The 13,046-nt window shown below is 43.4% G+C and overlaps 1 protein-coding gene across 1 annotated transcript in view; it reads left to right on the top strand.

The window, feature by feature from the left end:
* Positions 1 to 13,046, top strand: part of EGLN1 (egl-9 family hypoxia inducible factor 1) — a 50,210-nt gene that overhangs the window by 11,326 nt on the left and 25,838 nt on the right. The window contains exon 2 of the mRNA XM_040405160.1: positions 10,737 to 10,856. Coding sequence (XP_040261094.1) covers positions 10,737 to 10,856 — 120 coding nt within the window. The remainder of the gene's footprint in view (positions 1 to 10,736; positions 10,857 to 13,046) is intronic.

The raw sequence follows: 13,046 nt of genomic DNA, 5'->3' as shown, positions 1-13,046 counted from the left end.
GCACCCCATCACTCTCCTTCATGGTCAAATAGCCCTTACTTTCAAAGTTTTCCCAATTTTTCGTCTGACTGACCTTCATTTCTTAAAGTAATCATAGCCACTAGTTTTTCTTTACTTAGCTGCTTTTTTCTTGCCATAATACAAATTCTAACAGTCTATTTAGTAGGACTATCAGCTGTGTATCCACCTGACTTCTCCTCAACCCTACTGATGGTCCCAACCCCATTTATAAGGCAAGAAATCCCACTTATTAAACCTGACAGGGCACACCTGTGAAGTGAAAACCATTTCAGGGGACTACCTCTTGAAGCTCATCAAGAGAATGCCAAGAGTGTGCAAAGCAGTAATCAAAGCAAAAGGTGGCTACTTTGAAGAACCTAGAATATGACATATTTTCAGTTGTTTCACACTTGTTTGTTATGTTTATAATTCCACTTGTGTTAATTCATAGTTTTGATGCCTTCAGTGTGAATTTATGTGAAATTTATATATATATATATATATATATATATATATATATATATATATATCCATACACAGAACGTAGTGTCCGGGCTAATATGGATGCTACTACCTCCCTGCAGCCCCTATCAGCCCAATCGGCTCCATGTTGACGGAGTGGAGGTGGCTTTTTTGTGTATAGCATACCAGATAATCATAGCACAAGAGGGGCATGTACATTAGTGAGAGCCCCTCTGTCCCCCTCTGTGCTGTGGCTTGTTGGGACCTGTGCACTATTATCTGCAGTGTTAATATCCTAAAACTGTGTCCCTGGAACTGCTGCAGTGATCATCTTATTGTTCGTCTGCAGCAGTTCCAGGATCCCTGATCCCATCCCCTAAAACATAGTTACATAGTTAATACGGTTGAAAAAAGACAAACGTCCATCAAGTTCAACCAAGCGATAGGTGGGGACGCGAATCCCAGAAGGAAGTGAGTCTCAGATTTCTACACGTTTTTATAAGCATTAATGTTTTTTACTTTTAAGAATTCGTCTAAACCCTTTTTGAAACTGTCCACTGTTCCTGCTGTGACCACGTCCTGAGGAAGTCTATTCCACAGCTTCACAGTTCTTACAGTAAAGAAGCTTTGACGCTTCCAGAGACTGAACTTTTTCCTCTCCAGTCGGAGGCAGTGCCCTCTTGTCTTTTGAGCGCATTTTACATGGAACAGTTTTTCACTGTATTTTTTGTAGGGCCCATTAATATATTTGTACAGGTTAATCATGTCCCCCCTTAGACGTCTCTTCTCAAGGCTAAATATATTCAATCTTTTAATCTTTCTTCATAACTAAGACCCTCCATGCCCCTTATCAGTTTAGTCCCTCTCCTCTGTACTTTTTCCAGCTGCAGAGCGTCCTTTCTATGGACTGGTGCCCAGAACTGAACTGCGTATTCCAGATGAGGCCGCACCAACGCTTTGTAAAGTGGTAGTATTACATCCCTGCCCCGCGAGTCCATGCCTCGTTTAATGCAGGACAATATCCTGGTGGCCTTAGAAGCAGCTGATGGACATTGTATGCTGTAATCTACCATCCACAAGGACATCCAGATCCTTCTCTATAAGTGACTCTCCCAGTGCTACATCACCTAGGACATATGAAGCACAGAGATTATTACTACCAAGATGCAGAACTTTACATTTGTCCACATTGAACCTCATTTGCCAAGTTGATGCCCAATCACTCAGTGTCCAAGTCAGCTTGTAGTTTATGGACATCTTCCATAGACTGTACAGTACTACACAGCTCAGTGTCATCTGCAAAAATAGATATGGTGCTATTAATCTTGTCCTCGATTATTATTAATAAATAAATTGAATAGGGGACCCAGCACTGAACCTTGGGGTCACCACTTATATCCTGGGACCATTCTGAATAGGAATCATTGACCACAACTCTCTGGACACGGTCCGTCAGCCAGTTGTCAATCCAATTACAAACTATACTTTCCAAGCCTATAGACCTTACTTTACCTATTTAGCGTCCCCATCTCTCTCCCCCTTGTGCTCTTTCAGCAGACGCTGAGCCATCTATGAACGTGTTTTGGTAGCTCTTTTTTTCCCCACCAGCTTTCTTGTATGCATCCTGCACCCACTGAGCACTGGTCAGTGACATCCATTGCTGATATCTGAGCTCAGTTTTTGTTGCATGCTTGTTTATTTTTTGCGTGTAAAAGAATAAAATAAAAAGAGATATTAGTTAGGGGTAGATTAACTCCTTAGTGACCACCCATATGCCTTTTTACAGCGGTCGCTTTTTCACAGCAGCCCGGTCTAAGCGCTGCATGTGTCCCCGTGCAGCGGGGAGCAGGGACTCGGCTCTTGCATGAGAGCCGTGCTCCTGCTCTTACTGCCCGGACCGGCAGGTGGGTTGTTAAACCCTCTACATGCTGCGGCCAATGGCGCCCGCTGCATGTAAAGCGGTGACAGAGGGAGCGGACTCCCTCTGTCTTCCATTGGCACCCACAAAATGCAATCGCGGGGTGCCGATGTGTGTAAAGGCTGGCTGGGGTCTGATAGAGGCCCCAAGCCAGTCTTGAGTATTTTCCAGCAGACTGCTGGTCAATGTCAGTAAAACATTGACATTAAAGGGGTTTTCCCATCTCAGACAAAGGGGGCATATCGCTTCAATGAGAATGGAGCAGGGAAATGAACGGAGGGCGCATGCGCAGCTGCCCAGCATTCATTTCTATGGGGCTGCCGAAAATAGCCGAGCGCTCTGCTATTTCCGTCTGCCGCATAGAGATAATTGGGAGCAGGGGCCGCACGTGCGCGGTGCGCTCCCATTCACTTCTATGGGAGCAGCGCTTGGTGGTCGACGGACCCCGGGAAATCCGGGGTCCTCCAGCCACAGCTCTCCCCGCTCCACAGCTCTCCCCGCTCCACAGCTCTCCCCGCTCCACAGCTCTCCCCGCTCCACAGCTCTCTCCCAGCTCTCTCAGACAATAGGCATATGTCCCCATTGTTTGAGATGGGAATACCCCTTTAAAATGCAATGTAAATGTTGTCTGTTATAGTCCTGCAAGGGGACTGACTATAAAGTGGTAAAAAAAAAACACATAAATAAAAATTCCAGTAAAAAAACAAAACGCTTTTTTTTTCCATTAAAAATACGCTTTTCAATGAAAATTGCAACAACAAAAAATCTCCCCTATATATTTGGTACTGTTTCATCCGTGACGACCCGCAGTACATAAATATCATGTAAATTATCCCCTATGGTGAACGCAATAAAAAAAAAAAAAATGACAGAATTGCTACTTTATTCTTAGTTGCCACCTAAAAAAAAGATCAAAAAGCGTAATTTACTCCAAAATGATACCAATGAAAACTACAAGTCGTCCTGCAAAAATCTAAGCCCTCACACAGCTCTGTAGAAAGAAAAATAAAACATTATGGGTCTTGGGAATCTGCAAAAATGCAAGATGCAAAAAGATTTTTAACATTCTAATTCTAACAGTCTATTCAGTAGGACTATCAGCTGTGTATCCACCTGACTTCTCCTCAACGCCACTGATGGTCCCAACCCCATTTATAAGGCAAGAAATCCCACTTATTAAACCTGACAGGGCACACCTGTGAAGTGAAAACCATTTCAGGGGACTACCTCTTGAAGCTCATCAAGAGAATGCCAAGAGTGTGCAAAGCAGTAATCAAAGCAAAAGGTGGCTACTTTGAAGAACCTAGAATATGACATATTTTCAGTTGTTTCACACTTGTTTGTTATGTATATAATTCCATATGTGTTAATTCATAGTTTTGATGCCTTCATAGTCATGAAAATAAAGAAAACTCTTTGAATGAGAAGGTGTGTCCAAACTTTTGGTCTGTACTGTATATGTATTTGGTATCGCTGTAATCGTACTGACCCAGAGAATAAAGATATTTTGTTATTTATACCAAAAACGAACGCTGTAACATTTATGGCGTAAAAACTCAGTGTGACAGTTTTGCCATTTTTCCCATCGCCCTCCCAGAAAGAGCTAATAAAAGTTAATCAGAAAGTTATGTGTACCCCACAATGGCGCCATTAAAAAGTACAACTTGTCCTGCAAAAAACAAGCCCTCATACAGATAGACGGAAAAATAAAAAAGTTATAGCTCTTGGAAGACAACAATGAAAAAAAGGAAGAAAGGCGCTTCGTCGGTAAGACCCAAAACAGGCTGGTCATTAAGGGGTTAAAATGTATCACAGCCTCCTCATTAGTAAAAACACTACACACTTTGCACGTGTTAAATCATACACATTTACACACCCAAATAAAAAATAATTTTTCAGCTTATGAGGCATACACTATCATTGCCTCTGATACGGCCAGTGAAGGAGAACGGTATCCCACATTCTTCTTGTCCTCCTACTTCTCATCAGGCCTCCCAGAACAACAGCTGAGGCGGCCTCCCCACAGAGTGATCCGTTATGGACCCCCTTCCCTGAGGATTATCAGCCGCAAGTTCCTAAGGTTGTGGTTCTCTCAGAAATCCTGGCAGACACTGCGGCTGAACAGAAAGTTTTCCCCAACCTGTCACTTTGATATTTATCACACGATTGTGGTTGTTAAAGGGAACCCGTCATCAGCTTTATGCTGACCTCACTGAGGGCAGTATAAAATAGTGACAGAAATGCTGATGTCAGCGGTGTGTCACTCAGGAGCTATAAGTAACCAGCTTCATAATCATTGCAGCCCAGGCCTTGAAAAGAGTCAAATCTACCTGAGAAGAGTCCTGGTTATTCCTAACCTCCTGCACGCTCACCTATCTGCTGATGGTTGGCAGTTCTCTCCTAGAGAGAAAACTAGTTAGAAGCCGGTCAGTCATCAGCAGGAGAGCAGGAATTCATGGATAACCAGGACTCTTCTCAGGTGGCCGGGACTCTTTTCCAGGCCCAGTTTGCAACTATTATGATTTTGTTTCTCGGCAGCCACTTACTTTTAACTTAAAAATGACAGAGCGCTGAAATCATCCTACCGGTCTCTACTTTATTCTGCCGTTAGTATGGGCAGCACGAAGTTGATGACAGGTTGGCTCGTAACTTCACTTTAAAAAAACATTTCTTGAATCCTGATCCTGTGGATGATGATCCTATTCCTCCTCCTGATCCATGTCCAACCTCCTCAATGTTGAATGCTGCCTCTTTTTCCTTCCAGGAACTCATGAACTTAGCTTTTATGCAACAATTGCGTTCTACCCAAGGGGACACTCCTAATGATGATTTTTTTTTCCGCATTACTTTGTTACCCATAATGGTGACTTTTATCCTATCCAGTCACGTTTCCCCTGCGCTGGATCGATTTCAGGAATTGGTGGAACGCGATTTGTGTGCTTTGAACACTGCGGTTCACTCGTTTAATGTGAACAACCCCATTGATAATCTTACATTTAGAGAGCGATCTGCTCTAAAGGAATTGGAGAATATGTCTGATGTAATAAATCAAACAAACCAATAAGGGGGGGGGGGGGGGTAGTCGGTAGTGGCTATGGACCAGTTCATTTATAAATCCCAGAATCTTTTGATGATAGAGGATAAAAATACATATCTAGAGCTTGTCCGTGACCCTATTCCCCTCTATCAGAAAGAATTGTTACCTCTTTTGTCCTTTGGCTTGCAGTGTGGTTTCATGAGCCAGAAGCAATTTGATTTTATGTTCAACATCCTGTTCTTCCTATTTTTCGCTCTCTACCCAACATCCATAAAGCTGGTTTTCCACCTGCCATGCGTCCAATTGTGGCAGGTATTGCTTCTTTTACAGAGAGACTCTCTGCTTGGGTAGACAGTCCATTACAGCCATTGGTCCAGTCCATCCCAGGCTTCCTATTAGACACTAGAGGCTTTTTTTGATTTAACGTGGCGGCCGGAATACACTTGGATCACAGCGGATGTTACATCTCTAACTACGGTTATTCCTCATGATTTGGCTATGGTTTCTTTGAAATGGTTTTTGGATACTTGCGCAGACTTTTCTCTTGCTTTTCAGGATTTCATTTGCCAAGTAGTGTTGTTTCTATTAAAGCACAATGTGTTTATGTTCAACCAACGTTTTTTTCGGCAACTTACAGGGGTGTCCATGGGGGCGACTTTCTCTCCCCCCCCCCCCCCCCCCATGGCTTATATCTATATGGCATGGTGGGAGCATCACCATTTATTTTCATAGAGCAATCCATGGGGAACATGTTTGGTGTGGTACGGTCGTTATATCGACGACCTGCTTTTTGTATGGTCGGGCAATCGGACGCCCGTCCCCTTCTTTGCGGAATTCCTCAATAGAAATAGTCGTTGTCTCAAATTTTCTGTTAGTTGTGATGCTTCCACCATTAAATTTTTTGATCTTTCTCTTGTGGGTGACACTAGCGCATCTGCAGTTGTCACCCACACTTTTTGTAAGTAAACTGCTGGCAACACCACCCTTTTGGTTACTTCATGCCACCCCTTTCATGTGGTTCACAATATACCTAAAGGAGAGCTCCTTCGAGCCAGGGGAAATTGCTCAGATAATAATGCTTTTTTGAGGGAAATGGATGTTGTTGCCAGCAGACTTTCCTTGCAAAAATATCCCCGTTGGTCATTAGAACAAGCCAAGAGGTGTGTGCTCAAGAAATCTCGGGCTGATCTGGTCTTTGCTAAAACTAATTTATTACAAAATGAAGGTATATGCGGGAGAAGAGAGGAGTCAGTTCCGATTTTCGTTACTAATTACAGTTTGGAATACTCACGCATACGCCAAATAGTAGGGAAACACTTGTCTGTTCTTAGTTATGATGAGCAGTGGACGGTCATTGCTCGCTCGGGGGTGAGATGCACTGCCCGCCGTGCACCTACTCTTGCACAAAAAAATCAGTCCCAGTATGTTTTCGGATGGTAGTCGTGGTCAGCCCACATGGTTGGGACACAACGGCAGTTATAAAAGTGGACGTCGGACCTGCACATGTTGCAGGTTTTTACAGATGGGATGTCGCATTTTTCTATTGCGAACCAACAGTCTTATGAATTAAAACAATATATCAACCGCAACACCAGTTTTGTGGTGTATTGTAGAACCTGCTCCTTGTGTCATCTCCAGTATGTTGGATGTACCACGAATAGCTTGAAGGTCAGAATCCGTAAACATCTCTCTGACATTCCGCATGTTTCCGCGGTGAGTTTACATTATGCGGCTGTCCATGGAGGAGACACTTTGGGTTTTCAGGGTTTGGAAAGGGTTAATCCCCCCCAGTCGGGGTGGAGACCATAGGAGAAAACCTCTAAACAGGAAATCCTTTTGGATTTTTCGTATGGGTTCTTGTTTTCCAAAGGGTTTGAATCGCAAGCATGATCTCGTATTACACTATCGATTCTTACTTATTTTTTCTGTTTTTAGGATATATTTTTGTCATTGCTTTATTTTATATCAATGCCTTTCTGATCTTAAAAACATGTATGGAGGTGTGGTTCAGGTTGATTGTGGCCACCTGATACCGTAGGTTTTAATTATTTAAATTCAGGTTAATGTGTCCATTCTTTGTCATAAGTAAGGATCGATACTATGTGATCCGAAACGCGTAGACATGGACTTTTTGAATAAAGTCACGATTTTTGGAAGCTGTATCCTCGTCTCTATTTTTGGTAGTTGTCCCAGCGCCTTCCGTGCTTCCCTCTACTATTACCAGCCAGGTGAGCGCCGCAATCTGTCTTTATTTTTGCATTCCAATTTATAGTATGGCCATGGTTAGCAATTGATGCAAATCAGTTCAAAGATTTTTGTATCACAATGATAATGCACAATGCCCGCCCCAAGATAACCCGAGATTTGAAGTTCTATTTAAAATTAGGCCAATCATCGACCACTTTGGCACCAGGTACACCTCCCTAAAAAAAAATTGTTGCTGAGTCCCTTAAATTTTAAAGGGAGGGTAAAATTCTGCTAATACCTGCCCAGAAAGAGGGTAAGGTATGGAATTACACTCTGTGTGAGAGTACCTCTGGGTACACCCACAGGTTCGGGATCTATGAAGAAGATTGAACCCCCAGAATGCTCCCCCTGTCCTAGGAGTTGGTGGGAAAACGGTATAGGACTTATGGCAGCATATCACTATGATATGCCCCCATTGTCTGATAGGTGCGGGTCCCACCTACACTGAGAACAGAGGCCCAAAAGTTGGGGAGGCTACCATGCGCATGCGCAGCCGCCCTCCATTCATTTCTATGGGGCTCTGGCATACAAATGAATGGGAGCGGTGGCCGCGCATGCACAGTGCAATCCCATTCAGTACTGTGAGGAGAGCGCTTGGTGGTGGCCAGACCCGGTGAAACCCAGGGTCCTCCGACTACCAACTTCCCTGCTCCGTTCTCTGTGTGTCCTCTGGGAGCCGCTTCTATCAGACAATGGGGGCATATCGGGGATTGCAGATTACGTATTTTTTACGTGCAGATTTTTGTGCAGGAAAACGCGGCATAAGGGCTCATGCACACGGCCGTTGCTCGGCCGTTCCGTGCATTAGGGGACGCAATTTGCGTGCCCGAATGCACGGGCACTATCCGCACGGGATTCCGCAGATGGATACAGACCCATTCAACTTGAATGGGTCCGTGATCCGTCCGCACCGCAAAAAAATAAAACATGTTCTATTTTTTTGCAGTTCGGAGGAACGGAGAGAAACCCCATGGAAGCATTCTGTAGTGCTTCCGTGGGGTTCTGTGCCTCCGTTCTGCACCGGACCTTCCAGATTGCTGTCCCATTCAAGTGAATGGGTCCGCATCAGTGATGTGGGGTGCACACGGCTGGTGCCCGTTGTAAGGGATCGCTGTACTTGGGGGGTCATTCTCACAAGAATCGTCGTCCACCGCAGCTTTCAGGGCCAAACATTGCATTTATTGGGACATTTTTCATACACGGAACAGTCCAGTTAATAATCACTGGGGTGGTGAGGTTCCCCCATACATCAAAACAAAACAAATACCTGCCCGGCTGGGCTCTAACTACACCTGTTAACGTGGCCCTGACTCAGCTACAGAACCCTGTTCACACACGGAACCCATATGCAGCTTTTTTCTCAGCCCGTAGTTCCCCAGCCTCTCCGGCTGTAATCAGTGCCGTACTTGTATGGGGAAGTGTTGCCCAACAGTCCTTCTGACTCCGGCCTTGTGACCCTTGAATCCCGGCGTCACGGCGCTCCCCAAACTTCGGACTGTCACAATGCCCTGGTCTCTCAGCCTGGCAAGCTGAGACAACACACAGAGCCTCTGCTCTGGGTCTCTGTATCTCACAGCGTATCTCTCCCCAGACTGACCTACTCTGAGGCGCTTTATGCCAGCCTGATTACAGCAGGCCTCACCTGCGATTACCTCAGGTAGCAAGGAAAACCCGTACTGTAAGGGTGTGGACTGGCAACTCCCTCTACCAAGCCTAGCCACCAGTCCAAGTAAAATCCAGCCCAGAAAATGTGTACAAAAATGTCTCAGCAAACTATGCTTTGCTGAGACTACTGCCGCTCTCTGGATTTTATCTGTCTCATCCATCTGAGGTACCTGAAGTGGGACAACACACCTTCCAGCACTGTTCACATTACCACACCGTATATTGCGGACCCACTGTTTGCGGGCCGCAACGCGGCCATGGCGCCAAGCAACGGACGTGTGCATGAGCCCTAAAGCTGTACAAGCAAAGGGAATGAGATTTCACAGATCTTATGTACACTTTAAAATTTATTTATTTTATTTTAAAATCCTCAGCATGTAAATTGTTTGTGCAATTCCACAGCTTTCCCTGTAGCCTTCAATGGGGTTGTCAAGATGAAGATAATTTACACCAAAATCCGCAACAAAAATTAGGATTTTTGGGCATTTTCAAAATGCTGATTTTCTGCATACAAATGACCTTACATTGAATCCATCAGGGAGCTGCTGTTGGTTCATTGTGCAGCCCTCATCTCTGAACTCCTAAAAGCTTATAAATGCTAATTAAAGCCATATGCTTTTTCAGTTTGATAAGAGTTTAGCTATAATGAGTCTTGATGAGCTGTCAGGAGTTCAGAGACAAGGGCTCATGTAGTGGTTACAACCACAACCCCCGTGGAGATGCTGTGATCAGAAAACAGGCTGGACTAAGGGCCCTTTTACATCGGCAGATAGAGCAGACGATTGTCGGGAGTAAAGCGTTCCCTCCTGTCAGTCGCCTGCTCGCTATAGAGACGAGCAATCGCTAATGCATCACTCGTCCCTATACTGTCTCATTGTCTGCCAGCAGCAGAGAGCCTATTACACTATAGGATAAAGCACCAGCCTTTGCGCGCTCCCACAGTCCCGGTCACCAGAGAGGCCAGCGCTTTTCCGTATAGTACAAGCATGGCCACTACTGATGGATTTTAGGGTGGTCGTAACCATGGAAACGAGCAGTGTATACTGTGATGGAAAAATGAATCCAGCCAGCAAAGGAATCAGGATGGACGATCTCAATACATTAGTAGGTGCCTTGTATTAACTTTCTCTACATAGTAAATGCCATTTGCTGAAGTGAGACATCCCCTTTAAGGTACAGTGTTGTCTTGGCCCCAGCTAAAATGTGAATTGAAGCTGGAAAACCCCTTTAAGATTTGTGACCATAATTCTTAGGTAATATAACAAAAAGATAACCTAAAAATTGATTTTTGTTATTTCTTATTAATGTGTTTTTATAACTTTTGAGTTCAATTGTCTTTTTTATTATGCTTGTTTTATGTTATATTCAACAAGTTTAAAACTTTTTTTTTTTTTTTTTGTTAAACAGGCAATGGTCGCTTGTTATCCTGGAAAAGGAACAGGCTATGTGCGACATGTTGACAACCCAAATGCAGATGGAAGATGTGTCACTTGCATATATTATTTGAATAAGGACTGGGATGCTAAGGTATTTGAACCCCTTCAGGACACAATTTTTTTGGAGATGACATGTTTTCTTCTTTATCTTCCAAGGGCCTTAACATTTTTATTTTTCATTGGCATAGCCATATGAGGGCTTGTTTTTGCAGGACAAGATTTCCTTTTTAATAGCAGCATTTATAGGGGTATTCCAGTAGGTAAATACAGGGGGCAGCAGAGGTCCTACCGCTGGGACCCCCACCGATCATGAGAACAGGACCCTATACCCCCTTGAAGGCCCCCTGCTTCTCCCCTGAAATGACCGGAGCAGCCAGCTGTGCGCGGACGCTCCATTTATTTTTATGGGAGTTCCAGAGATATCTGAGTACAGCGCTCGACTTTCTCCGGAACTCCCATAGAAATGAAGGCAGCAGCCATGCACATGCGCCACCGGACGCTCCGGTTATTTTAGCGGAGTAGCAAGGGACCTGCAGGTGGAACGGGCCCCCGTTCTCATGATTGGTGGGCGTCCCAGCTGTACGTTCCCCACCGATCTGAGAACTTTTACCTACCGGAATACCCCTTTTAATGTTCCATTCAATTATGAAAAAAATAAATTCCACCATTGTGTCGGTTTTACCGTGTCCACTATGCAGTAAAAAAAAAATGACAAGATGGCTTTATTCTGCGGGTTATCACGATGGCAAATTTACATATAGTTTTTGATTTACTACTTTTAAAAAATGTAAGACTTTTTGTAAAAAAAAAAAGAAGAAGAAAGTTTTCATTTTTCCTTTAAGAGAGCTGTGTTAGAGCTTGCTTTTTTTCTTTTCGGTGGGGGGGGGGACAAGCTATAGTTTTTATTGGTATTTTGGGAAATAGTGTTCACTTGCATCATAAATAACATGATAATTAAAAATTTCGGCTATTTCCAATTATGTTTTCTTAATACAAAAAAAAATAGGAAGTAATAACTTTTTTTATATTTCCGTTCATATAGTCTTATGAGGGCTTGTTTTATGCGGTACACGTTGTACTTTTCTAATGGCGCCATTTACAACATAGTGAGAAGCAGAAAAAAAAATTCCAAATGGGATGGAATCGGAAAAGTACGTAATTCTGCCACAGTTTTGGGGGTTTTGTTTTCATGCTGTTCCTTATGCGGTAAAACTGACCAGTGCCCTTCTTTCTATGGGTCACTACAATTACAATGATACCACATTCATGTAGTTATACTTGTTTTTTTACTACTGAAAAAAAAAAATTTGGGGAAAAGATTTTTCTTTGCATCACCATATTCTGACCCCCATAACTTATTTTTTTTTCTTTATAGTAATGGGCACGGAGCTGTGTGAGGGCTAATTTTCTGCTTTATAATTTTGTTAGGGCTTCTAGGGGCATATTAGGCCTAGGTACGAGGACAGAGGGCACCCACCATTACGGTGTGACTCTGGACTGAGCCAGTTTTTAGGGATCTGACAGGGTCAGACTTCCCGATACCTAGCCCCAGATTAGCCTCCGGTGTCCAGTTGCTCATTGATTATCATTATAGCAGTGTTACGTTGGGGTAATACACTTACAGCCAATGCATTACAATACAGATGTATTGTAATGCATTGTACAGGGGATCAGACCCCCACAAGTTGTGAAAAAAAAAAGTTAAAATAAAGTTTTGCATAAAAATAAATAAATAAAAGTTTCAAGTAAAAAAAAAAAAGCTTTTTTTCCCCCATAATTAAGGCTACTTTCACACTACCGTTAATAGTTTCCGGTATTGAGATCCGTCATAGGGTCTCAATACCGGAAAAAAAACGCTTCTTTTTTGTCCCTATTCATTGTCAAAGGGGACAAAACGTAACTGAACAGAACGGAGCGCTCCAAAATGCGTTTCATTCCGTTCTCATACCGGAGACCAAACCTCAGCATGCTGCGGTCTAATATGGAGACACTTGTTGTCGGATTTATACTGACCTGGAGAATGAAAGTAACTGGTCAGTCTCATGATATAGGGAACGCCGTAAAAACAAAACCCCAAAAAACTGTTCTGGAATTGTGTTGTTTTTTTTTAAATTTCACCCCATTTATAATTTTTTCCCCTCACTTCCCACCACATTGTATGTAACTGTCAAATATGCCGTTAGAAAGGGCATCGTCCCACAAAAAAACAAGCTGTCATATAGCTATCTGAACAGAAAAATAAAAAAGTTAGGGTTTTGGTAGAGCTGAATCCGGACCCATT

Source organism: Bufo bufo, chromosome 8, assembly GCF_905171765.1.
Source record: "Bufo bufo chromosome 8, aBufBuf1.1, whole genome shotgun sequence".
In the NCBI taxonomy this organism is placed as follows: domain Eukaryota; kingdom Metazoa; phylum Chordata; class Amphibia; order Anura; family Bufonidae; genus Bufo; species Bufo bufo.
The sequence above is the reverse complement of the archived record's forward strand: the minus strand, read 5'-3'. Positions and strand labels throughout refer to the sequence as shown.